Source organism: Epithele typhae, assembly GCF_022376455.1.
Source record: "Epithele typhae strain CBS 203.58 chromosome Unknown BXZ73scaffold_52, whole genome shotgun sequence".
NCBI classification, from domain to species: Eukaryota; Fungi; Basidiomycota; class Agaricomycetes; order Polyporales; family Epitheliaceae; genus Epithele; species Epithele typhae.
The window spans coordinates 169,333-195,376 of NW_025954243.1; the positions used below are offsets into that span (position 1 = coordinate 169,333).

Consider the following 26,044-nt stretch of genomic DNA (forward strand, 5'->3'; position numbering starts at 1 on the left):
TGGGCGATGGCGAGGGAGACAGAAATCTTGTACCTGGTAATCAGGGTTGCCCACGCCGGCGCACCCTTCACGACCTCACACAGGACTTACCCCGCGCTCAAATGTTGTACATTGGCGACATAGTGGCTCCTGGCCGTCCCCTTCCAGAGCTGACCCGTTAGTCATATATTACATAAGTATAGCCCTGGCGAAGGTCTATTGGCGTAGTGGTACTGATAGTCCTCCGTGCTTCTTGTCGGGGGTTCTATTCCGTGTCTACGCGTTTTTGCACCTCGCACCCACGACACCATGCCCAACCTGGGTGTTTCCTCTCCAAAATCTTCTTCCATGCTTTCAGGAGCGATCCAACCCAGTAGATTTACCACACCACACCAGAATGGGGGTGGAGGAAGTTTTTGGAAAATGTCACTCGGCAGGATTTGAACACTGTACCAAAGCAAATCAAAAATAACTACCTGACACTTATGCCAATGTGCCAAGAGACCTTTCTTATGCTCTTCCATATGTAATATATGGCTACAGGGTTAGCTCTGGAAGGGACAACAACGTCAACCATGGCTGTCAGCCCATCAGACTCACATGGCCACGTTCTCGAGCGAGGCAGCCCGCTATCATTGTGTGAGGTGTGCCCACGAGCTCCAGCTGACAGCAGATGGAGAAAGTGTCTCTGGATGGAGACAACGTCTCCATCAGTGTCGGGCTGGAGACGGATCTCTCTGAGCGGAGACACTGTCTCCACCCCGGGCCGTATGGAGGCCCCTGTCTCCGGCCCGACGCTGATGGAGCGAGGGAGATCTGGTCTCCGTCCGGAGACTCCCGCGTTTCCTGATGAGTCGTGGTGGTACGTGACGAAGCAGAAACAGGCCTGACGCAGCGCCTGTTGCAGCTTGTCGGCGGCCAGGGCGATATAGATTAGATTAGATATGGCAAGCGTGGATAGCGCGCGTCAGCGCGTCGAGGCCCAAGGGTCATCTTTAGTTAGCACCTGTACTAGTGTATACACCGGGGGCATTTCCCGATGAGACAAGCCGTTTCCTTGATGTCTCATATAGAATGTCTCGCGGATGCGCCATCTGGACTCATTTTGAATGTCTCTCCTCGTATCATGGGAAGCTCGAGCTCTGATTGGCTAGCAATCAATGATACGAGGATGTCCCTCAAGATGAGTTTGTGCGGTACATCAATGGGACAATCTATATGAACAAAGCGTGAAGCCGCGTGTTTCATCTGGCAATGCCCCCGGTGGTAGTTGCTTGCCGCGTGACACGTAAACTATGCTGGTTTGGGGGCGGCTAAGTGACATAATCACCCGCCTCCTCCTCCTCCTCCTTTCCCCCTCCGCCTCCACGGGATCCGAGGCCGACCAGCGCCTGTCAGCCAGCCTTCCTCAAATCCCAAGCTGCGCGCCCTGTCCCTCAAAGCCTCAAACCGCACAGCGCTCTTCGATGCAAAGAAAGTTCTTATCTGCCAAGAACATCCGCAAGTCTCGCAGAATCATGGACGCCCAAAACATTACTTGAACACGCCCGATGCAGATTGAGCGTTCTCTCATGGATAATATGTGGTATGTAGCCCTTTGGACTAAGATGAGTGAGTTCTTGCCCTAGGACACTCCACTTTGAGCTATCGGGGTGGCTCGATGTATTCTCTCGTTTCGACCGCGGTGCATATGTCGCGGATGACGGTCCTACGCCACCCGTATGGATCCCCCCGGGACGTCGTGTCGGTCTCTCTGCGTATGGCAGGCCTCCACATTCGAATTGCGATCCAGGAATCGGCCGTGCTCCCAACACCTGGAGCTCCAGCGTCTCCGAACGCTCTCCCCATTCATGTTTCAGAAGTCGTTCCTTCGCTGCACGTGGTAGGCATTGCGGGAATGTATGTGGCGAAGACGTTTACTAGGAGGTGCGCGCAGGATCGGACGACCCGCCAACGGAGGCGGGGGTGTGGCGCCAGGGGTGGTGTACGGAATACGCGGTGGCGGCGGATCGAGGATGAAGGAAAGGGAATTTGGATGGTCGAACTGTGGTGAGAACATGGGGAGCAGGCGCAGAGTATGGTAGAAGTCACACTCAGGCCGACCCAACAATCCCGCCTCGCACACCCCGATCATCGCGTTGGTGACGATGCCAGAGGCTGACAACTCGATACTTTTCCAGAAAAGCAGTCCGATCAGGAACACATTTTAAATGGAGTCAACACTGGCCGGGAATGCGGGAGTCATGACGTTGAAAACCATTAAGCGCGAGCACCAACACGGGCGTCCCCTGGCGTCTACCCCTCTTGCCTCCTGACTCTCTCGACGCGACTCGTAAGTGTTCTCAAACACACAAGAGCGCATTTTGGGCCCGCTTGTCGCCTTCAGGGCCTTGGATACTCCTCCTACTCGTTCACTGCTGCACGGGCCACCCTCATTTCATCGCGAGTCCTCAACGTCGACTGCTTCAGGCGAGTCCATGCAGTCTCCTGAACTTCTCATGGACATCTCCTCACACCCGCCTACACCGGCGCGGTACTCTACACATCGTTCGCAGTTGCTTGCATAACATTCGGCTCACACATCGACATGCCGCCGTCCTCAGTCGTCCGTCGGCTCAACGAAGATATTGTACTCAACATCGTCTCCTATCTCCCAGGATACGATGCTGTGCAACTCGCTCTCACATGCAAGTTCATGTATGCGATTTGTTCTCCCAGATTCCCCATCGAGATCTCGAACCAAGCCCAACTCGTTGGACGCCATCACGACCTCTGTCACCCACACGCTCGCAGCGCCGGTTACATACACCACCTCAAAATCAACCTCGTACCCTATATATACAAGGAGTACCTGGATACCATTGGCAATATCCTCACCGCGACGAAGAATTTGCGAAGCTTGGAATTCCAAGTTTGCGATGCTAGCTTCATACTCCACCCACCAGCCACTCGTGCGCTTGCTCAGATGCAAGAGTTGCGATCTTTGTCTTGCAGTCCAGTTAGCCCCGGCGTGCTGTCAGTGATCAAGTCTATTCCTTCACGCAATCTGGTCACGCTGGACCTCTGCTACTACTCTCAGCGGCATCACGATTTCTCTCCTTTGTTGTCCACCCTGGAAGCCTTCCCGAAGCTCTCTACACTCGCCCTAAAGAACTTCCTGCCAGGCCCGGCTCTTCTCGACATCACCCGCCGTCCATCGTTCCCGTCCATTTTGCACGTCACGTTGCGTAAATGTTCCGCGACATCCACGGACCTCGTCTACCTCTGCCCCAAACTCGAGTCGTTGAACCTCTCTCTCGACCGCGAAGAGCACTCTGCGGGCGCCCACACGGATTCCCGCCGAAGATGGCCCAAGCTCTCCCGCCTCACCGCGCACATCGGCCGCGCGGCGGCATGGGGCGCAGATGCCGCCGCGCAGGACGACGACGATCGGCGGACGATCCTCGTCGGGCTGCTCGAGCACCGCGCGGGCCCCGTCCCGCACCTCGAGCTCACCGGCGAGTGGGAGTTCACCCGCGACGGCGTCACCGCCGTCGACGCCGCCACGTCGCGCCGCCTCACACGCCTCCTCGCCGCGCTCCAACCCCGCGTGCTCACACTCCCGGTGCATGCGGGCTTCCAGAGCCTGGACAAGAGGCTCGACGGCCGGATGTGGACCGAGGTCGCGCGCGCGCTCCCGCGCCTGCGCGCGCTGACGCTGCGCTGCTCCGAGCACCACAGCTGGGTCCCTCCGGTGAGTCCGTCTGCCGGACAACGTCGGGCGCAAACGCTGATCTCGACGCCCCGGCTCCGCCGACAGGACACGCTCGCCGCGGCGCTCGCGCACCTCCCGCTCCGCTGCCTTTTCATCGACACCAGCCCGGTTGATGATCCGAAGGCATCAGGTCCGGACTACCGTGTGGTTGAGCGTATTCAAGTACTGGGCGCGCTCCCCGCGAAGCTGCTTGCCGCGCTCACGAAGATGCGCGTTCTGGGCATCAAGGGGATGACCGCGCCACCCGAAGATGCGTTCAAGGACCTCAAGCTGGAAGTATTCCTTCCCTACGAGCTGGACGAGTGGAGGAAGGAGCACGGTGAACGGAACACGCGTTGGTGGCGGGTAGATGGGACAGGGGCGGAGCGGAGGCTAGTGGAGCTTTGGCGCGAGGATGGGGAGCATGCGCAGAAGCTGGTGGAAACCGCGGAGAAGTATCGTGTCGCGGACCTGGCCGGTGAGTACAGGTGTCGGATAATGTCTGATTGCGCCCGGGGCTGACCTGCTTCCGCAGAAATATATCTGGACAAGTGCCGCTATGAGCCATAAGCGAGGAATGAACGAGCACGGGCCACATGTACCCCACTTTCAGGGGAGGCGGATACTACGTACGCTATTGTTAAAGTTGAATCATATCGCTGGATCAGTCCTAGGGTTCTCGCAGGCCTGTGCTCGACCGGCTCCTTTTGAGGCAGTCTAAACGCATTCATACTTATACTCCTCGCAAAGCTGAGCTCCAAGGCGATCCAAGTGTTCGCTACTGCCATAAACCGGCCAAAAGGCTCGGACTTGCTCAGCCTCTTGGTATGTGACGCCGCGAAAGATAGCTGAGGTGTCGGCGGAGTCCGAGGCCGGCGGGCGCCTGTGGGCACTGCGTCCGCGGTGGTGGCGAACGGTGCTCTCTTCCTCCGTTCCCTCGAATCCCAAGCTACGCGCACCGTCCCTGGGCAGCCTCGCACTTCCCAACGCGCGTGAACGTTTCTCTATGCCAAAAATATGCGCAAGTCTCGCAGAAGCTTGGACGCCCAAACTCTCACAACACGCCCGCCGATGCAAATTGACAAAGTGTGGAAGCTTGGGAGGACAGCGTTCTCTCATGGGCAGTGTGTGACCTGGTTTCTTGAGAACTAAGAAATGACGATCTTACTGGGTGAGTTGTTTTCCTGGGAGCATCCTATCCGCTGGTCGCCCCCGCCGTACTCCGTGATTTGAATAGTCGTTGCTTTGCTCTCTGTTCGACCATTTGTCTCTTTTTCATGAGCCCCTAGGATTTTTCTACTATGCCATTGTTGACACCAATGTCCCCCTGCTCATATCGCTCATGACCCGTGCAACATGACGGTAAGCAGTTTTGACGGGCACCGCTGGCGAGGACCGATCTGTTTTTATTCTTGTCAGGAGCGAGTACTGATGGACCTAATCGTACGGCATCTATGTAATTTGCACGCCGAACACCACCTTTCTCTAGCTCCGGCTGTGCAAAGCGGTCGACCTTCCGAAGCGGAATGCATCAACACTACGTTCGCCATACAACGTGGCACGTAAACCGGAGGCGCGGGCGCTGCTGCATGCTGGGTGACTGTGAGGTCCACAACATCCGGTTAGTCCTGCTTCTCACATCTTAAAACGCTCAATAGCTCTACTTCCGGCCGCAGCGATATGACGAGCGTCCTCCGAGCCTCCCGGTCGGCGACTAGGCGGACGCTGTCTTTCAGAGTTTCCGTCTGGTGCCGCTCTTGTACCGCCCCGAGCCTGAAGACCTCGGTGCTTCCAATCTACACTCCCCACAGCATCCCGAAGCTCCCATGTTGTATCTAACAATGGCTCCTCACGTGGCTCCACACGTACTCACACAACGCATCTCCGACAGAACGTGATCTCGGTGCCGCGAACGGCGAGTCATACTGCGCCTCCGAAGGTGCACAGCTGTATGCACGGTTCTTGCAATGAGTGCGCAGCGTCGCTGAACCTCAAGCGCCCCGCGGAGTCAATCCCGGACATTCGAACGCCTGGGCAGTGGGCACGCGTAATCGTCATGCGTGCGTCTGCGCTCGGTATAAGATCCAGTGACGCACCTCCCAGCCGCCTCACCAACCACTCGCCACAACCAAGCATAGCCCTTCAACCGCCTCGGCACCTCTCCGCGCATCCTCCTCCTTCTTCTGCGCCCACCATTCCGGTCCACCTCCCCATCGCCACCACCACCCAGACCACCACATCCGCGATGCCACCAAGCACCATGCAGACTGCCTTCCCACCCTCTCCGTCCCTCGCATCGCTCGCGAGCACCTCCACCGCCGTCTCCACCACCCCACTTCGCCCCGGCTCAAAACCGAAGGACTACGAGTCCGCGTTCGGCACCCTCCAATCGCAGTACGGCCTCGCGTCCCCGATGCCTATCCCTCCCGCGCCGCCCCGCTCAAAATCCCCCTCGTGGCTGAAGCGCGCGCTCGGTGCGCCGTCGCGCTCGAGCCCCGCATGCAAGTCGAAACCCGCGCCGGCGCCGATGACGGAGGAGGAACGGAGGAAGGACGTGGCGCGGCGGGCACGCGAGGCGGAGTTCGCGAAGTTCACGGCCAAGTACGGGTTCAGCGGCGGGGCGTGAGATTACGGTCGCGGTGCTCTGTCGGATTCGTCCCCATTTTATCAGTGTCTGCATAGCTCGCATTCAATACTCTATGTGCCTGTGTATTCGACTCCTTTGCGTTGGAAGGCATCGAAGTGATACACCCACTGGCAGCGCTCTCTTGCGTTGGAAGGCAATCTAATCTAATCTCCGCGGCTGGTACGCTCGGCGCTCAAGCGCTCAATGCGCAAGCTTTATTCATTCTCCTTCTGTCGAGGTAGCCGTCGCGGGCCGCTGCGCTCACTCTTGCTCGACGTGTTCTCTCATTTCGACCGCGACGCGTATGTCACGGATGATAGTCTTACGCCACCCGCATGGATACCGCCCGGTACGTCGCGTCGGCTCGTCTATCTTGCGTCTATCTGCATATGATTTACATTGCGGGCCTCGGACACGCTCCCAACACCCGGAGCTCCGGCGTCTCAGAACGCTCGCCCCGTTCCCGGAGAAATTTGCGGAAGCCGTGCCTTCGCTGCGCCTGCGCTTGGTAGACGTTACGGAGATAGATGTGGCGAAGTCGTTGAGAAGGCCCACGCGCTAGCAGGACAACGCGCCGACGGAGATGGGGACGTGGCGCCAGGGGCATGGTGCACGGAATACGCGGTGGTGGATAATCGAGGTGATGAAAAGGGGAGGTGGACATGACGTTGAACAGCATCAGCGCGCACACAATCATCGGTATCCCTTGGCGTCTACCTCTTGCCTTCTGACCCTCTCGGCTGACCAGCGACTGGTGAGTGTTCTCAATCACACAAGAGCGCATTTTGAGCCCGCTTTTCGCCTTAAGGGCCTTGGATACTCCTCCTACTTGTGCACTGCTGCCCGGGCCGTCCTCATTCCATCGCGAGTCCGCGACGTCGACTTTCTCAGGCAAGTACATGGAGTCTCCTACATTTCTTATAGACATCTCCTCACACCATCAGCGCAGTACTCCACACATCGTTCCAAGTTGCTTGCATAACATTCGGCTCATACATCGACATGCCGCCGTCCTCAGTCATCCATAGGCTTAACGGAGATATTGTACTCAACATCGTCTCCTATCTCCTAGGATACGACGCAGTGAACCTCGCTCTCACATGCAAGTTCATGTATGGGGTTTGTTCTCCCAGATTCACCATCGACATCTCGAATCAAGTCCAACTCATTAGACGCCATCACGATCTCTGTCAGCCACGCACTCGCAGCGCGGATTACATACACCACCTCGAGATCAGACTCCAACCGCATCCGATGTACGCACAGTATCTGGATACCTTTGGGAATATTCTCACTGCGACGAAGAATTTGCGCATCCTTAACTTCGAAGTTGGCAATACTAGCTTCATACTCCACCCACCAGTCACTCGTGCGCTTGCTCAGATGCACGAGTTGCGATACTTGTCCTGCCATCTGGTTAGCCCCGGCGTGCTGTCGGTGGTCAAGTGTATTCCTTCACGCAATCTCGTCTTGCTCGACCTCTGGCACGAAGTTCAGTGGTTTCACGATTTCTCTCCTCTTTTGTCCACGCTGGAAGCCTTCTCGAAGCTCTCTACACTCGTCATGAACAGCTTCCTGCCAGGCCAGACCGACCTCGACACCGCCGGTACATCGCTCCCGTCCATCCGGCATATCACCCTCAAGGACGCGTCCGTAGCTGCCACGAACATCCTCTACCTCTGCCCCAACATCGACACGATCGACTTCTCCCCAAACCACGAACAACAGTGCATGCAAGGTCACACGGATATCCGGCCGAGATGGCCCAAGGTCTCCCACCTCTCCGTGGGCATCTGCCGTGCAACGAGGTGGGGCGGAGGCGTCGACGCGCGGCTCTCCCACGCCGACCTACAGACCGCCCTCGTCGAGCTGCTCGAGCGCCGCGCGAGCCCCGTCCCGCACCTCGAGCTCGCCGGCGGCGGGTTGGAGCTCACCCGCGACGGCGTCGCCGCCGTCGACGCCGCCACATCGCGCTGGCTCGCCCGCCTCCTCGCGGCGCTCCAGCCGCGCGCGCTCACGCTCCCAGTGCACGCGGCCGGCTTCAACCAGAGCCCGCACGAGAGGCTCGACGGCTGGCTGTGGATCCAGGTCGCGCGCGTGCTCCCGCGCCTGCGCGCGCTCACCCTGCGTCGCGTCGGACGCGATAACTGGGTGCCCCCGGTGAGTCTGTCTGCGGCGGAGCTTTCGCGCCTCACCTCGCTGATGTCAGTCCCGCAGGACACGCCACCGGCGGCGCTGGCGGAGCTCCCGCTCCGCTGCCTGTTCATCGACGCCAGCCCCGTGCTCCCGTCGGAGAGCCGCAGGCTACGCTCGCCTTGCGTGGAGCTGGAGCGCGTCAGAGCGCTGGACGCGCTCCCCGCAAAGCTGCTCGCCGCGCTCACGGAGATGCGAGTGCTGGGAATCACGGGGACGGCGGCGCTGCCGGACGCCGCGGTGGACACCAGCGAAAAATGGGGTCTGAAGGACCTGGGGGAATGGAGGCGGGAGCACGGCGAGCACAACACGCCGTGGTGGCGCGTCGACGGCGAGGGGGCGGAGCGGAAGTTGGTCGAGCTCTGGCGCGAGTACGGAGAGCGAGCGCAGCAGCTGGTGGAAAACGCCGAGGAGTACCGCGTCGCCGACCTGGCCGGTGAGTACATCGGACATGGGTTTGGATAGTGTCTGGGTGCGCTCGGAGCTGACTTGCTTCCGCAGAGATATATCTGGACAAGTGCCGCTACGAGCCGTAAGCAAGGAATGAACGAGCACGGACCATACAACTCCACCCTCAGGAGAGGCGGATAATGTAAACTAGTCCTAGTTTCAAATCGTATCGTTGAATCTCGCACGCGAGAGTTCTCGCCGACCTGTGTTCGATCGGAACCTTCGTAAAAATCCTTCGGGCGGAGGAAGGATCAGATATGCTCATCCTGGCGCATGACGCTGCGCAGAGCGCCGCAAAAGCTAGCTAAGGTGTTACGGACGTGAGGGAGAGCGGGCATGCGTCAGTACTACGCTGTGGGCTCCCATTGTGTTATCTAATCTGATCTAACTCCAACTTCGATTTCGTGGCCTTCTGCGACCATGAGCGATATCAATGGTGATACCCATATTGTCCGTGTACAATCGTACGTGCATGTCTTACATTCAGGGATCATACCGGCACTTGTCCAAGTATATAGCTGCGTAAGCGCAAAGTCAGCGTCCAGCTTAAGCACCGAGGCGTCCGATATACTCACCGTCCAGGTCTGCGACGCGATACCTCTCAGAATCTTCGATGATCCTCTGCGCTTGCTCGCCGTACTCGCGCCAGAGCTCGACCAGCTTCCGCTCCGCCCCTTCGCCGTCGACGCGCCACCACCGCGTGTTCCGCTCGCCGTGCTCCTTCCTCCATTCTGCCAGGTCCTCCAGAATCCATTCGAAGTGCGTGCTGTCCATCGCCGCGTCCGGCAGCGCCGCCATCCCCATTATTCCAATCACTCGCATCTTCGGGAGCGCGGCAAGCAGCTTCGCGGGGAGCGCATCCAACGCTTGGACGCGCTCCAGTTCTTTGAAGGGCAAGCCAGGCCGGCCGGCCGGCGGGTTCACCGGGCTGGCGTCGATGAACAGGCAGCGGAGCGGGAGCCGCGCCAGCGCCGCAGGCAGCGTTTCCCGCGGGACTCTCGCCTGGGTGATGGGGTTTACGAGCTCCGCGGCAGACGGGCTCACCAGGACCTCCCAGCTGTCGGGTCCGACGCCGCACAGGGTGAGCGCGCGACCTCGGTCCACATCCGGCCGTCGAGCTTGTTGTCCGTGCTCTGGAAGCCGGCGTGCACTGGAAGGGTGAGCGGCTGGAGCGCCACGAGGAGGCGGGTGAGGCGGCGCGACGTGGCGGCATCGACGCCGGTGACGCCGTCGCGGGTGAACTCCCACTCGCCGGCGAGCTCGAAGCGCGGGACGGGGCTCGCGCGGCGCTCGAGCAGCTCGACGAGGATGGTCTGCAGCTGGGCACTTTCGAGCGCGACAACGCCACTGACCCATCTTGTCGGGCCGTAGATGGCCACGGTGAGCCGGCCCGAGACCTTGAGCCATCTCGGCCGGGGATCCGTGTGGCCTTGCATCGGATGTCGTTCGTGGCTTGGGGAGAGCTCGAGCGAGTCGAGGTTGGGGAAGAGGTAGAGGATGTCCGTGGCGGCGACGGACACGTTCTTGAGCACGACATGCCGGACGGACGGGAACGATGTCGGGTAGCATCAAGAGCGGTCGGTTGTGGGACAAAATTACCTAGGGTGAGAGTGACGAGCTTGGGGAATGATTTGAGTGCTGAGAGAAGAGGAGGAAACTCGTGATTCCAGTTGACATCGAACGAAAGACTGAGGCTGGCGAGGTTGGGCGAGGGATGGATTGGATCATCGGAAGTACGTCGTCGAGGAAGACGGGAGAATAATTGAGTGTTCGCAGATCCTTCAGTTGAGTGAGAGCGTGGACGATCGATGGATATTCCATCCATCCTTGCTGGAACACGTAGCAAAGCCTCAGCCTGTGGAGGTTCCTGGCGGTCCCGAGGATGTCGGCCACGGCCTTTATGTTGTCCTCTTGATTCGACATCAAAGCTAAGTCGAGATTATACAAGTAGGTCGCGCAGGAATAACCAGGCCGGCAGATCGCCTCAGCCGTCCGACGTAGTTTGTATTGTTCAAGGTGGGAGATCTTCACGCTGAAGCTTGGACAGGGGAGCGCGTACATGAACTTGCATGAACGAGCGAGTTGTACCGCGTCGTGGCTCGCAAGATAAGAGAGGACGGCAAGGAGGGTGTCTTCGTTCAGCCGATGAATGATTGAAGTGGACATTGTGACGACTGTAGGGTCAAATGAGTCAGGGATCGCATGCGAATGTGGTGCGTGGATACTGACCGGAGGGATGGTGGGACGCGAGTTGATGGATGAAGGCAAGAGGAGAACACAGGCTATGCTGTTAGGCCTAGGGGCTACTGGGATGGATCTTCCCCTGCGTCACTTCCGCGCACCACATGGTCCGGCCGGCTCATGCCCATTGCCCGATTCCGCTCCGCACTCCCGCCATCAACCCGCCGCCACAAGGAGCGGTTCGGCATACACATAGACCAGGGCTGTTACGGGTGCTTCGAATGAAATTGTTCGCGTTCAGCACGGATGAGATCGTAGAAGGCGGTGGGCGCATACTGCTTGTCATGTGGACAGTACATATGCGATGCGGCAACATACAAAGCGTGCGGATGCGGGATGATCTTACTCCTCCCCAGGAGCAGCTCTACAGGCAGGCACAAAATTCGACGCTCAGGCCTTGGAGAGTGACTTGCGGACATATATCCGGCCCTTCGCGAGCATAAAGCTGCAGCGCCAGAAGTCCACCGTTTCGCTTCTGCGCTCAGGACGACTTCTGCCACTTGTAGGCAGTGTCCTTTGCGAACGACGCCGGTGCCGGCACCGAGGAGGGAGATCGGAGACGACGAGGGGCGTGAGGGTCATATGGTGGTAGGGGAAAGCGCATGCGATCACGAAGGGAGAATATACATACATTGGCATTGGCATTAGCTCGGTAGGTTTGGGATTCGCGTTTACTTGGCAGGAGGATGTACTAGTTCTTCGCTTTCACTCGATCCGGCCTCTGAGCCAACCAAGAAGCCCCTTCGTGCCCTCACGCTCCCAGACGCGTCTGGGTGGCACCCGAAAGCTGATGAAGCGACAGTCAGCATCATCGTAGACAACGCCGCGCAGAGTGAGCACTCACACGTTCCCATCCACCAAGAACACCTCGAGTGGTAGCAGCCCCAGCTCCGCCGGCATCTTCCCAATTTCGTTGTCCCGCAAATCCAGCTCCTCCATGTGCCACTCCGGCACGTCCCGGTTCCCGCGGAAGCGCTCCGCGACGTCCTTGAAGCCGTCGAGCGCGTCGATGCGATTGCCCCGCAGCCGGAGCGCACGCAAGCCCTTCCGCGCGTCCGCGTCCGACGCGAAGATGAGGGCGGAGAGCGCCTCCTTCGTCAGCGCCGCGGACGAGAGCTGGTTGTAGGACAGGTCGAGCGTGCGCACGCTCGGGAACAGGCGCGCGAGGAGCGGGAGCAGCGGTTCCGCCACCCGCGGCGCGGTCTCGCTGCCCGCGTCGACGCGCGCGACGGGGACCGCCTCGGGCAGGTTGCAGTTCGCGAAGCTGAGCTCCTCGAGGTACGGCAGCGCGCCGCCGCCGGCGAGCGCGGCGGGCAGCGCGAACGCGACGTCCGCCCGCCGGTTCGCGAGGACGAGCACCTTGAGGTTGTGCGCGAGCGGCAGCTCCGCGATCGCCGCCAGCGGAAGCGTGGGCGCGGGGATCGCCAGCGCGAGCTCGGACACCGGTGCGGGCGGCTGCTGGCGCGGGGCAGCCAGGGAGAACGAGCGCGTATGGGTGGCCTTCGCCGGCGGCGCGGAGGGCGGGAGGGTGAGCGTGCGCGCGGGGGCATCGTAGTATTGTGGGTGGGCAAGCGCGGCGCCGACTGTCGTAGGGCTCTTCGTCGGGGAGGGCGTGCGCGACGCGGGTCGGGACGAGGCGTTGGACGTGGGGTCTTCAGGCTTGTGAGACTGGGCAGCAGCAACGGCCTGGGCTCGCGCGCGTCGACGTGCTCCTGCGCTGAGCATGCCTGACTCGGCTTCAATCTCCCAGGCTTCTTTCTGGACGGCCTTGATCGCTACTGGAGGTGGCGCTCTCGTCGAGGGAGGCGCTGCAGGCTTCGTGGGCTCGGGCGAAGCTGCGGCTTGGGCGCGAGCTCGCCGCTTGGCGCCCTCGCTGAGGACCTTCTCCTCCCACGGCTCTTTCACCACTGCTTTCGCGACTGCTTTAGGCTCGGAAGATCCTGTCATCGCGCTAGGAATGTTTGGGAAGGCGACTTGGCGGCGCTGCTGAGACCGACGTTCAGTGTCGATCTCCCACGCTTCCTTGATGACCCGCTTCCCAAGGACGACGCGAAGAACGCCCGCTGGGGGCTCTTGCGCGGTGACATCGTACTGGACCGTCTGCTTGACCGCGGGGGGAATGAATGTAGCCTCGATGACAGGGCGCGAAACTTGCGTCTCCTCGAGATCAAGGACCTTGAGTGCCGGGAATAGAGTGTCCGTCGAGGAGGCAAATATGGAGACGGAGAAAGAGTCGTCGCCGATGTCGGCCTTGACCATGCGTACTTCGGTCAGCCTTTTTAGACGACCGAGGGCGCACAGTAAGGTGTCGCTCTTGCCCAAGGGAGCCGCAGAGAGATCGAGCTTCGTGACCTGGGCAGGTAGTGCAGTGACATCGATAGAGGCAGCGGTGAGCGGGTTGTGGGAGACATTGAGATGAGTGAGACGGGGTAGAGGCTCCGTAGCACGGGTGATGGCCTGTTGGAACCAGTCTCCGCGAGCATCCTTTGTTCGACCGAGGGGGTTGGATCCTTCTCCGAAGGCGACAGAGAAGGGGAGGGCGCAGAGGGCGTTGTACGCAAGGTTGAGTGTGGTGAGGTGCGGAAGGGCCCAGAACTTGGTGGGGAGCGTTTTCAACTCGTTGTGCGACAAATCGACGGCCATCAGCGCCACGAGATCCGCGAAGCTGTCTGGGAGCGATGTCAGCTTGTTGTTGTGTAGCTGTGAGATATAGTCAGCAAATCAACACGGCAACAGTATGCGCACCAGCTTACATCAACGGTTTTGAGGGAGCCAAACATCGAGATCTCCGGCTGGAGCTCGACGATCTCGTTCGACCATGCCTTCAGGATCTCGAGGTCTTGGGCGTCATACCATGTCGGTCCATTGCTGGATTGCTTGGAGGATGAAGAAGTCGTTATTGGAGGTTCGACCGGTGCCGACTTCAGAGGCTCCGGGGTAATGCCGAGGTGAATCTCGAAGAGGGCAGAAGGTATGCAGGGTAGATCGCGAGAGGCGATGTTGATCGCGCCTTGTAAAAAGCACCTTGAATGAATATTCATTTCGGCCAAACGGTATCGTAGACAGCACGGGCATGTCGAGCAGCACCATCCAGGCCATGGCCGAGAACATGTCTATCGCGGCGTCGTCGACGTCATACTACAGATGAAAAGCTCGTGATGCATAAGTCGCATGGCCAGTGCCGCCATGCTCCACCCAGAAACCACATCGAAGCGCATATACTCACAATGCATAGGCCGAGGCGATGACCGACGGTCTGCACTACGAGCTTCTCATCTGTAGCTGTATGCGTGCGCTAGCTACGTCCATCCAGTTCAAAGAGGCGCGAGCACCCCGGGCAGAAGCATTCGCGACTGCGTCTCCCCATGATGGTAGGGCTCGACATGCTCGCCCACACGATAAGAGGGAACACACCTGAACTCCGAGCACGCTCGATAGCCTCTTTGATAGACCATCTTCCCAGATCCACGTCAGGCTCCGCGGGCCTGCCAAATGTATCCGGTGACGCGTCCTCTAGGTCTTCGAACGTCGCCTTCAAGGGGGAGACAACCTTCTTCACTTCGGCGCGTTTGAGTGCGATCTGTTCGCGGATGCTGAGCTTGGGGATTCGAGGAGCATCATCGAGAGTAGGTAGTGGAGGTGGCCTCTTGGATGGAGATTTCGTGGGCGACTTCGGCTTCAAGTTCTGCAAGCTGCGTTGGGAACGGAGTGAGGGAGTGGGTGATGGGGCCGCAAGCGTTGAAGGTGTCCGTGCGCGCGGTTTCGCCAGAGGTGTCACCGCTGCTTTGGGGGTGGCCGTCGAGCGAGGGGTGGGGCTGGAGGGCGTACTTTTGAGCCGCGTCCGCGTTTCGGTCCGAGCCGACGATGAGGGCAGAGGGAGACGAGACATAGACACACAGACGATGAGTGAGAGGACTGGACAACGTCGAGTATGTTGAAGCGCCCATTGACGATGTGACCCCGGCGGGCGTCCTCCGGGGTCCGGAGAGCCACGCGGGTGGTAGCGCCCGTGCTCGTCCGAAATTCTGGCTGCCCGCTGAGAGACCGCAACGCCCTCACCCGGACCTCAAGACTCCCCCACAAGGCTCTGCCGCCGCCTCACGACAAAGTGAGTGTCTGTTTCTTTCTCTGCGAGTGTACGGATGTTATGAGGGAGGTCTGGATGTGCTGGAGTGGTGATTGGGGGGTGGATGGGTAGACTCAGGATCGGATGACACTGGCATGGCTTGCGACTAACCAGCCATTCCCCAGCCGGAGAAAGTGCGACCAGCGTATCGCAGTGAGTACTCTTCGTCTCTTCTATCCCTTCGTCCTGCCGACCCATCGTCCAGCTTCCGACCCCAAGACCCCGACCCGCCCAGCATGATTATCACCAAGCCCCACAAGCGCATCATCTACGAGTCCCTCTTCAAGGGTTCGCTCCCCTTCCCTTCCCCTATTGTATGCGCTCTCAATTTAGCTCTTGCCGCACACAGAGGGCGTGTTGGTCGCCAAGAAGGACTACAACGCCCCTAAGCATGAGGAGCTCGATGTGCCCAACCTTCAAGTGATCAAGGCGATGCAGAGCCTCACCTCCAAGGGTCTCGTCAAGACCCAGTTCTCGTGGCAATGGTACTACTACGTCCTCACCCCCGAGGGCGTCGACTACCTCCGCGAGTGGTGCGTTGTCCGTTGCGTCATCTTGTTCGCGTCTTCACGCACCGCTCCCGCCCCAGGCTCAACCTCCCGAGCGAGATCGTCCCCGCCACGCACAAAAAGGCCGTTCGCCCCCCTCGTCCGGCGCAGGTGCGTGGCCCTGGTGGCGGAGAGGGCACCTACCGCCCTCCCCGTGGCGACCGCGACGACTACAGGAAGAAGGAGGGTGCTCCTGGCGAGTTCCGACCACAGTTCGCGGGTGTCGGCCGTGGTGCTCCCAGGGATTAGGCGTTTCCTCCCATCGACGGCTCGGGGCCCCCTTTCAAGCCGCTGTCGCCCCCGACTCCATGCACGTACGCCTCGTTCCATCCACCTACACACAAACCGGAGAGCGATGGAGGGCACAGCAGGGCTTGGCTGCGGTGGGGGCGGGCGGATGCGCTGCTTACTATGTAGGAGATCGGTGTTCTGATATTGCGTCTATCCGCGCAAAAATGTAGTATGAGCATTCCATGCCGCTTTTGAAGCTATGTTTATGCTGCTTTCGCTCTCCGACCTTTGTCGTTCTGCGAGCTGGAGTCAGAGCTGCGCGGATCCTGGCTACAACTGATGCACTTGTGAAACGGTATGTCACCTAGTTTCCACCACCTGACAAGAAGCTGACGTCGAAATCGAAGAGACCTGTTGGGTTTAACAGTGTCTCTTTGCCTCGCGTAAGGTGACCTACGTTGACAGACGTGTTTCCCGATATCTGCTCGTGGGCGCTGTGATATCCCTGATTCCAGCTTGATGAACCAACAGACTGCCACTTGAGATGCGCGTATGGAGTGCAGGTGCGGCGTTTCTACATGGGTGACACTTGGTGGGCGAGTGTTCTCAGCGCTGAGTATTTGGGTGCTCGTGACAGGTGCGCGCTTTCTCTGTCTGCGCACGTATTGCTACTATGACGGCGCGTTTGCATAGGTGAACACGCCATCGTTGCTAGCAATTTGAAAGGCGCTGCAGGTAGTCGAGCTCGGCCCCGCAGCGGGGCCACCAGCGCTTGTACCTCCCGCATACAGTACATGGCAGCTGCGGCTCTGCAGAACATATGGCACCTGGGGCACTCGGTCGGTTCGCCCTTGAAAAATGGCGCTCGAAACGACCCGATGGGCCCGTGCACTGCGCGGCAGACAGAATCGGAATAACACTGCGGGCGAGAGTGGGTGGGCCCAAGTGGGCCCGCCCTCCAGCTGAGCGCCGCACTGGTCTTGTGCTTGGGCTGGTCGAAAGCCCACAGTCTCAGGAAGCCGTGACAGGGCGCGAGTTGCGGCAAGTACATACTGTTCCCGCCGGCGGCGAGCGCCACTCCGGCTCCGGTCGCACTGCCAACAAGATGGCGCGCGAACGCTGCTGAACGCGGCTCGCGCCCCCGAGGTACATAGGTCCGCGGCCACCATTCGATCCCGACGGATAGCAGGCACCGGTGGAACAGCATGCGCCGTCGCGCACCGTTGTCCAGCCACTCGGGCGCGTGGACGCACGCGATCGCCGAGACCAGTCGCCGCGCGCGAGGCCGAGGATCGAGTACGGTCCCGGGTAACGACACACAGTGAGTGCGAGCTCAGTCGGGGACAGTAACGACTAGATTGCTGTACCTAACGACACACAGTGAGTGCGAGCTAGGTACAAGATATGTAAGTATAGGAATAGAGTAATGATACATAGAACGGAAACACATACCTCAGTCGGGGACAGTAACGACTGAGGTATGAGCGAGCGGCCGAGCGAGCGCTATGCCGGGGCTCCTCGGAGAGCGCCGAAGAACTGTACAGTACCAACTAAACTAAAATAGGTAAGACAGTATCGGACGTCCGTCCTCGAGCTGTATCGTAGGAGATAAGATAATCAACACTCCCCCTCAGCGAGAAGAGATGGATGACGATGGAGCAAGGCCGAGGGAGGCGGTGTGACGACGGTGGACATCGGTAGAGAGCCCTTTTGTGAGGATGTCCGCAACGTTCTTGGCACCTGCGACATGCTCAAATGCGAAGTAGCCCTTACGAGCCGCCTCGCGAATCCAGTAGTATGCAATATTGACATGTTTGGTTCGGTTGCTGACCTCGTCGGTGTTCTTGAGCATTCGAATCGCGGTGGTGCTGTCCATGCGGAAGAGTGTGGAGGGAGAGTTGTTCATGGGAAGGAAACCAAGCTCCTGGAGCAGCTGACGCATCCATACGATCTCGCGCCCGCAATTCTCAGCCGAGTAGAACTCCGCCTCCGTCGTGGAGCACGCGACTGTCGTCTGCTTCTTCGCGGACCACGCGATGCATCCCTGTCCGATAAAGATGGCGTACCCGGACGTGGACTTCACAGCTGGTTGGTCGGCGTGTGATGCATCGCACCACGCGACAGGGAAGATCGAGCCCTCGCCACCAACGGTGAGAGTGTAGTCCCGGGTGCCCTTGAGGTACTGAAATATCCGCTTGACGGCACGCCAGTGAGTCTTGTTTGGGTTCGACATGTACTGAGCGACGTTCTGTACTGCCTTCGAGATGTCCGGTCGAGTGTGAACCGCAATGTGCATGAGTGTACCGACCGCTGCCGGGAACTTCACACGGCGCATGAAAGCGGCTTCGTCTTCGTCCAAAGGACCGATCTGTGGTTCGAGCTTCGTGCTGAGATCCATCGGGGATGTGACCGGCAGGACTTCAGCGAATCCGAACTCTTCAAGTGCAGCGTTGATCTTGTGCGCGTGCGAGAAGGAGATGGTGCGAGCTTCGCGGTCGCGTGTGACCTGAACACCAAGCAGGAGAGATACCTCTCCGTTGTCCTTTATCGGCACATGCTTCGCGATCTCGGCCTTGAGAGATTCGGCGTCGACGTCGTTCGCACAGAAGAGGGCGAGATCATCGACATGGGATGTGATGGCTTCGAACTTGTCTCCGCGTCGTCGGAAGAAGATGCATGGGTCGGCGAGTGAGACTGTGAAGCCAAGTTCGAGTAGGATCTCGCGGAGTTTGCGGTACCAGAGATGCCCAGATTGTCGGAGACCGTAGAGCGCTTTCTTGATGCGCCAGACCAAGTGCTCGAGTCCGGGTTGCGCGAAACCTGGTGGCTGCTTCACGAATGCCTCCTGATCTTCAGGGATGTCGCTGTTCAAGAAGGCGCTATCGACATCGACGACGTGGATGGCCATACCTAGCATGGCAGCTATAGCCATGAGTGTTCGCATCGCCTCGGGCTTGACGACCGGAGCATGAGTGTCGAAGAAGTCGACACCCGGCTTCTGCGAGAACCCTTGCGCAACAAGTCTAGCCTTGTAGCGGATGATTCGGCCAGCAGTGTCGCGCTTCAAGGCGTATACCCACTTGGTGCCGATCGCTGATCGGCCGCGAGGGAGGTTGACGAGTTCGAAGGTACCGAGAGTCGAGATCGATTCAAGCTCCTTCATCATAGCGGTGATCCACTCTTCGGCGTCTGGTGAGTCAACCGCAGAATGGTAGGACTTTGGCTCTTCTCCGGTCGAGACGTAACAGTGGTCTAGGAGAGCATCAAGGAAGAGCGTTGCGTCGACCTCTTCCTCGGACTCGTTACTAGGTGAGTGTGGCTCAGCGTCGTTGTCGTCGCCTGAACGAGTTTGCAGATCGTCTCCTTCGTCCGGGACTTCCTCGATGCGTGCGGCCTGGTTCTTCGTAGCTTTCAGCTCCATGATGCGTGTCGATCGTCGTGAAGGCTCGGTTCCATGCTTCTCGCGTCGAGTGCGACGTGTTCGTGGACGTGCTCCGACGTCTGTAGGAGGCTGAGGTACGTCTGGCTCCTCGCGATGCGGTGGTAGTGGTGCATGTTCTTGTTGCGCTGGTCGAGCATCGGCAGGTGTGGTTGCAGTGTGCGGGTTGTTGTTCGGAAGCTCGTCGTCTTCCTCGGTAGGGTAGAAGCGCGAGTTGTAGAGTGGCTCCCCCTCAGCCTGCGCACTGTTACCACGTCGTGGCCACCCGTTGATGTCGTCATGAAAATCGACGTGGATGGACGAGTGAAGCTGCCAGGAGGAGGGTTCAAGCACCCGGTAAGCCTTCTGCGTTGGTGCGTATCCAAGAAATACGCCCTCAACCGCGCGCGCTTCAAGCTTGTTGTGCGACGGGGTGTCGCCCACGTAGACGTAGGCTCGACATCCGAAACGGTGAAGGAAGGCGTAGTCCGGGGGATGACCGAAACGCGCAGTGAACGGTGTTTTGCGACCAGGCAGTGCGGAGGTAGGGTTGCGATTCTTCGTGTAGACGATATAGTTGACCGCTTCATCCCAGGGAGTCGTCCAGACCGCGCCATGGCGCGAATTGTGTGGAAATTGAGGTGCCCGAGGCGACCGTGAGCGAGGAGCAGTGCGCGTGAGGCCATTTCGTCCGTTGTGTGATAAGATGTTATGTCTTTGGGAGAGTCGAGGTGATAGAGGCGGTTCTCGCCTCTGCTTCCAGTCAGAACCGTGTCAGAACGGGAAAGCGTACGTCGGAGGAGGTCACCGCCATCGCTAATCTTGAACGAGACGCAGCGGCCCATGCCAAAAAGCGTGTAACACCCCGCTTCATCGAGTCGTGGCACAGAAATCAGGCTGGGACGTGACTCGGGAACATAGCAAGTGTCGTGAAGCCGGAGGCGTGTGCGCGATCCATCCGGCAGGGCTGCAACGAGCTGCGCTTCTCCACGCCCTTCAACAGCGGTCGTGCCGTTTCCGAAACCATGGATAGTAGAGGATGAAGCACTAAGATCGGCGAAATCCACTCGTTGAGAATGCACATGCGACGATGTCCAGAGTCGATGATGATAGGTGGGTGTGGGGAATGAGATGGGAGCGCAAGGGACGACGAATCTTGATGGGAAGTGGATGGTGATGCGCACGCGAGAGGGTAGCAGGAGAACTCGGAAGTGAATAGGACGGATTCGCTGCGTACAAAGTTTGAGTGCTCGCCCTCCGAGCCCGTGTTGCTCTTCTCCTGCGTCACATTCGCCTTCTCCTTCCCTTATTCCCGCCTCCACCTGACGCCTCGGCCCGCTTGCGAGTGCGGCACTCCTCGTAATTGTGGTTCTTGCGGCGACAGTAGGAACACCACTTGTTGCCTGCGCGCTTGAAACGGTCGATGGCGGCATAGGCGTCCTCCATGTTGGTGACCATAACAGAGTCCTGCGACGTTGTGGTTGTCGCAATACCGAGAGCGAGGCGCCGTTGGTTGCGGGCACCGACGGTGATGTGCTCGAGGGTCGTCTTGGTGGTCGAGTCGAACGGGATGGTGGCCGCCAAGACTTCCATTGCGTGCCTTCGCCCGGTTGATCGCGGAGAGTAGCCAGGAAGAGGCCCGCAGCAAGGTCATCAGCGAAGTCGAAACCTGCCGCACGGATGTGGAAGACGGCGTCTTGATAGGCACGGATGTGGTCTTCAAGGGCGTTGACAGAGGAAAGGTGGGAGTTGAGGATGGAGAAGTAGCCGACAGCGGAGTGGATGGTGGTGCGAGAGTATTCGTTCTTGAGCGCTGTCCACTGTTGGTGCGCTGTCTTATCGAGATCGATCGTGACGACAATGCCTGCGTCGACTGTCTGTAGGATCCAGCTTGATGCAGCGTTGTTCTTCCGGTCCCATTCAGCGGCTAGTGCAGCGTCGCTAGTCGGTCTCGGGGTGCTGCCGTTAATGACCTCCCAAACTCCAGCGTGTCGGAATGCGGCCGTCATCCTCTTCGACCACGGCGTGTAGGTCTCTTCTCCGGTGAGCGGATGCGTCGTGGGAAGAGAACCGGACATTGAAGGGATGACCCACGCATCCGAGGATCCGGCGCCAGAAGAACCTGCCATCGGACCGGGACTCGGAGGAGTAGATGTGGGTCTGGATCCGGGTCGGATTTGGGCATTCACAGGAGCTGTCCAGCTCCTCTTCGTGATGTGTGGTTGATCACGGATATAGTCCGCCGTGTAGGTGAGCTCGCTCTGTCTAGACGCGGACAGGGCTCATAACCTAACGACACACAGTGAGTGCGAGCTCAGTCGGGACAGTAACGACTAGATTGCTGTACCTAACGACACACAGTGAGTGCGAGCTAGGTACAAGATATGTAAGTATAGGAATAGAGTAATGATACATAGAACGGAAACACATACCTCAGTCGGGGACAGTAACGACTGAGGTATGAGCGAGCGGCCGAGCGAGCGCTATGCCGGGGCTCCTCGGAGAGCGCCGAAGAACTGTACAGTACCAACTAAACTAAAATAGGTAAGACAGTATCGGACGTCCGTCCTCGAGCTGTATCGTAGGAGATAAGATAATCAACACTCCCCTCAGCGAGAAGAGATGGATGACGATGGAGCAAGGCCGAGGGAGGCGGTGTGACGACGGTGGACATCGGTAGAGAGCCCTTTTGTGAGGATGTCCGCAACGTTCTTGGCACCTGCGACATGCTCAAATGCGAAGTAGCCCTTACGAGCCGCCTCGCGAATCCAGTAGTATGCAATATTGACATGTTTGGTTCGGTTGCTGACCTCGTCGGTGTTCTTGAGCATTCGAATCGCGGTGGTGCTGTCCATGCGGAAGAGTGTGGAGGGAGAGTTGTTCATGGGAAGGAAACCAAGCTCCTGGAGCAGCTGACGCATCCATACGATCTCGCGCCCGCAATTCTCAGCCGAGTAGAACTCCGCCTCCGTCGTGGAGCACGCGACTGTCGTCTGCTTCTTCGCGGACCACGCGATGCATCCCTGTCCGATAAAGATGGCGTACCCGGACGTGGACTTCACAGCTGGTTGGTCGGCGTGTGATGCATCGCACCACGCGACAGGGAAGATCGAGCCCTCGCCACCAACGGTGAGAGTGTAGTCCCGGGTGCCCTTGAGGTACTGAAATATCCGCTTGACGGCACGCCAGTGAGTCTTGTTTGGGTTCGACATGTACTGAGCGACGTTCTGTACTGCCTTCGAGATGTCCGGTCGAGTGTGAACCGCAATGTGCATGAGTGTACCGACCGCTGCCGGGAACTTCACACGGCGCATGAAAGCGGCTTCGTCTTCGTCCAAAGGACCGATCTGTGGTTCGAGCTTCGTGCTGAGATCCATCGGGGATGTGACCGGCAGGACTTCAGCGAATCCGAACTCTTCAAGTGCAGCGTTGATCTTGTGCGCGTGCGAGAAGGAGATGGTGCGAGCTTCGCGGTCGCGTGTGACCTGAACACCAAGCAGGAGAGATACCTCTCCGTTGTCCTTTATCGGCACATGCTTCGCGATCTCGGCCTTGAGAGATTCGGCGTCGACGTCGTTCGCACAGAAGAGGGCGAGATCATCGACATGGGATGTGATGGCTTCGAACTTGTCTCCGCGTCGTCGGAAGAAGATGCATGGGTCGGCGAGTGAGACTGTGAAGCCAAGTTCGAGTAGGATCTCGCGGAGTTTGCGGTACCAGAGATGCCCAGATTGTCGGAGACCGTAGAGCGCTTTCTTGATGCGCCAGACCAAGTGCTCGAGTCCGGGTTGCGCGAAACCTGGTGGCTGCTTCACGAATGCCTCCTGATCTTCAGGGATGTCGCTGTTCAAGAAGGCGCTATCGACATCGACGACGTGGATGGCCATACCTAGCATGGCAGCTATAGCCATGAGTGTTCGCATCGCCTCGGGCTTGACGACCGGAGCATGAGTGTCGAAGAAGTCGACACCCGGCTTCTGCGAGAACCCTTGCGCAACAAGTCTAGCCTTGTAGCGGATGATTCGGCCAGCAGTGTCGCGCTTCAAGGCGTATACCCACTTGGTGCCGATCGCTGATCGGCCGCGAGGGAGGTTGACGAGTTCGAAGGTACCGAGAGTCGAGATCGATTCAAGCTCCTTCATCATAGCGGTGATCCACTCTTCGGCGTCTGGTGAGTCAACCGCAGAATGGTAGGACTTTGGCTCTTCTCCGGTCGAGACGTAACAGTGGTCTAGGAGAGCATCAAGGAAGAGCGTTGCGTCGACCTCTTCCTCGGACTCGTTACTAGGTGAGTGTGGCTCAGCGTCGTTGTCGTCGCCTGAACGAGTTTGCAGATCGTCTCCTTCGTCCGGGACTTCCTCGATGCGTGCGGCCTGGTTCTTCGTAGCTTTCAGCTCCATGATGCGTGTCGATCGTCGTGAAGGCTCGGTTCCATGCTTCTCGCGTCGAGTGCGACGTGTTCGTGGACGTGCTCCGACGTCTGTAGGAGGCTGAGGTACGTCTGGCTCCTCGCGATGCGGTGGTAGTGGTGCATGTTCTTGTTGCGCTGGTCGAGCATCGGCAGGTGTGGTTGCAGTGTGCGGGTTGTTGTTCGGAAGCTCGTCGTCTTCCTCGGTAGGGTAGAAGCGCGAGTTGTAGAGTGGCTCCCCCTCAGCCTGCGCACTGTTACCACGTCGTGGCCACCCGTTGATGTCGTCATGAAAATCGACGTGGATGGACGAGTGAAGCTGCCAGGAGGAGGGTTCAAGCACCCGGTAAGCCTTCTGCGTTGGTGCGTATCCAAGAAATACGCCCTCAACCGCGCGCGCTTCAAGCTTGTTGTGCGACGGGGTGTCGCCCACGTAGACGTAGGCTCGACATCCGAAACGGTGAAGGAAGGCGTAGTCCGGGGGATGACCGAAACGCGCAGTGAACGGTGTTTTGCGACCAGGCAGTGCGGAGGTAGGGTTGCGATTCTTCGTGTAGACGATATAGTTGACCGCTTCATCCCAGGGAGTCGTCCAGACCGCGCCATGGCGCGAATTGTGTGGAAATTGAGGTGCCCGAGGCGACCGTGAGCGAGGAGCAGTGCGCGTGAGGCCATTTCGTCCGTTGTGTGATAAGATGTTATGTCTTTGGGAGAGTCGAGGTGATAGAGGCGGTTCTCGCCTCTGCTTCCAGTCAGAACCGTGTCAGAACGGGAAAGCGTACGTCGGAGGAGGTCACCGCCATCGCTAATCTTGAACGAGACGCAGCGGCCCATGCCAAAAAGCGTGTAACACCCCGCTTCATCGAGTCGTGGCACAGAAATCAGGCTGGGACGTGACTCGGGAACATAGCAAGTGTCGTGAAGCCGGAGGCGTGTGCGCGATCCATCCGGCAGGGCTGCAACGAGCTGCGCTTCTCCACGCCCTTCAACAGCGGTCGTGCCGTTTCCGAAACCATGGATAGTAGAGGATGAAGCACTAAGATCGGCGAAATCCACTCGTTGAGAATGCACATGCGACGATGTCCCAGAGTCGATGATGATAGGTGGGTGTGGGGAATGAGATGGGAGCGCAAGGGACGACGAATCTTGATGGGAAGTGGATGGTGATGCGCACGCGAGAGGGTAGCAGGAGAACTCGGAAGTGAATAGGACGGATTCGCTGCGTACAAAGTTTGAGTGCTCGCCCTCCGAGCCCGTGTTGCTCTTCTCCTGCGTCACATTCGCCTTCTCCTTCCCCTTATTCCCGCCTCCACCTGACGCCTCGGCCCGCTTGCGAGTGCGGCACTCCTCGTAATTGTGGTTCTTGCGGCGACAGTAGGAACACCACTTGTTGCCTGCGCGCTTGAAACGGTCGATGGCGGCATAGGCGTCCTCCATGTTGGTGACCATAACAGAGTCCTGCGACGTTGTGGTTGTCGCAATACCGAGAGCGAGGCGCCGTTGGTTGCGGGCACCGACGGTGATGTGCTCGAGGGTCGTCTTGGTGGTCGAGTCGAACGGGATGGTGGCCGCCCAAGACTTCCATTGCGTGCCTTCGCCCGGTTGATCGCGGAGAGTAGCCAGGAAGAGGCCCGCAGCAAGGTCATCAGCGAAGTCGAAACCTGCCGCACGGATGTGGAAGACGGCGTCTTGATAGGCACGGATGTGGTCTTCAAGGGCGTTGACAGAGGAAAGGTGGGAGTTGAGGATGGAGAAGTAGCCGACAGCGGAGTGGATGGTGGTGCGAGAGTATTCGTTCTTGAGCGCTGTCCACTGTTGGTGCGCTGTCTTATCGAGATCGATCGTGACGACAATGCCTGCGTCGACTGTCTGTAGGATCCAGCTTGATGCAGCGTTGTTCTTCCGGTCCCATTCAGCGGCTAGTGCAGCGTCGCTAGTCGGTCTCGGGGTGCTGCCGTTAATGACCTCCCAAACTCCAGCGTGTCGGAATGCGGCCGTCATCCTCTTCGACCACGGCGTGTAGGTCTCTTCTCCGGTGAGCGGATGCGTCGTGGGAAGAGAACCGGACATTGAAGGGATGACCCACGCATC

General features: G+C 59.0%; 6 protein-coding genes across 6 annotated transcripts; 4 read left to right on the forward strand and 2 right to left on the reverse strand.

Annotated features, from left to right (window-relative positions):
* Window positions 1–2,566: 2,566 nt before the first annotated feature.
* Window positions 2,567–4,282, forward strand: BXZ73DRAFT_104519 (uncharacterized protein; the record flags this gene model as incomplete). The annotated part of the gene is made up of 3 exons (XM_048015920.1): window positions 2,567–3,712; window positions 3,779–4,190; window positions 4,248–4,282. 3 exons carry the CDS (start codon window positions 2,567–2,569, stop codon window positions 4,280–4,282), a joined length of 1,593 nt encoding a protein of 530 aa, XP_047874676.1.
* A 1,675-nt stretch (window positions 4,283–5,957) lies between these two features.
* Window positions 5,958–6,338, forward strand: BXZ73DRAFT_104520 (uncharacterized protein; the record flags this gene model as incomplete). Its single annotated transcript, XM_048015921.1, has 1 exon — window positions 5,958–6,338. The coding sequence occupies one exon, from the start codon at window positions 5,958–5,960 to the stop codon at window positions 6,336–6,338; it is 381 nt and encodes a 126-aa protein (XP_047874677.1).
* Window positions 6,339–7,592: 1,254 nt separating this feature from the next.
* Window positions 7,593–9,067, forward strand: BXZ73DRAFT_104521 (uncharacterized protein; the record flags this gene model as incomplete). Its single annotated transcript, XM_048015922.1, has 3 exons — window positions 7,593–8,498; window positions 8,556–8,967; window positions 9,033–9,067. The coding sequence occupies 3 exons, from the start codon at window positions 7,593–7,595 to the stop codon at window positions 9,065–9,067; spliced, it is 1,353 nt and encodes a 450-aa protein (XP_047874678.1).
* A 397-nt stretch (window positions 9,068–9,464) lies between these two features.
* BXZ73DRAFT_104522 (uncharacterized protein) lies at window positions 9,465–11,147 on the reverse strand (the record flags this gene model as incomplete). The annotated part of the gene is made up of 4 exons (XM_048015923.1): window positions 9,465–9,499; window positions 9,557–10,038; window positions 10,086–10,504; window positions 10,719–11,147. 4 exons carry the CDS (start codon window positions 11,145–11,147, stop codon window positions 9,465–9,467), a joined length of 1,365 nt encoding a protein of 454 aa, XP_047874679.1.
* A 780-nt stretch (window positions 11,148–11,927) lies between these two features.
* On the reverse strand, window positions 11,928–15,111 carry BXZ73DRAFT_51975 (uncharacterized protein; the record flags this gene model as incomplete). Its single annotated transcript, XM_048020725.1, has 4 exons — window positions 11,928–12,009; window positions 12,067–13,922; window positions 13,976–14,232; window positions 14,637–15,111. 4 exons carry the CDS (start codon window positions 15,109–15,111, stop codon window positions 11,928–11,930), a joined length of 2,670 nt encoding a protein of 889 aa, XP_047874680.1.
* Window positions 15,112–15,584: 473 nt separating this feature from the next.
* BXZ73DRAFT_104524 (Plectin/S10 domain-containing protein) lies at window positions 15,585–16,145 on the forward strand (the record flags this gene model as incomplete). The annotated part of the gene is made up of 3 exons (XM_048015924.1): window positions 15,585–15,636; window positions 15,698–15,881; window positions 15,938–16,145. 3 exons carry the CDS (start codon window positions 15,585–15,587, stop codon window positions 16,143–16,145), a joined length of 444 nt encoding a protein of 147 aa, XP_047874681.1.
* Between the last annotated feature and the right edge of the window lie 9,899 nt (window positions 16,146–26,044).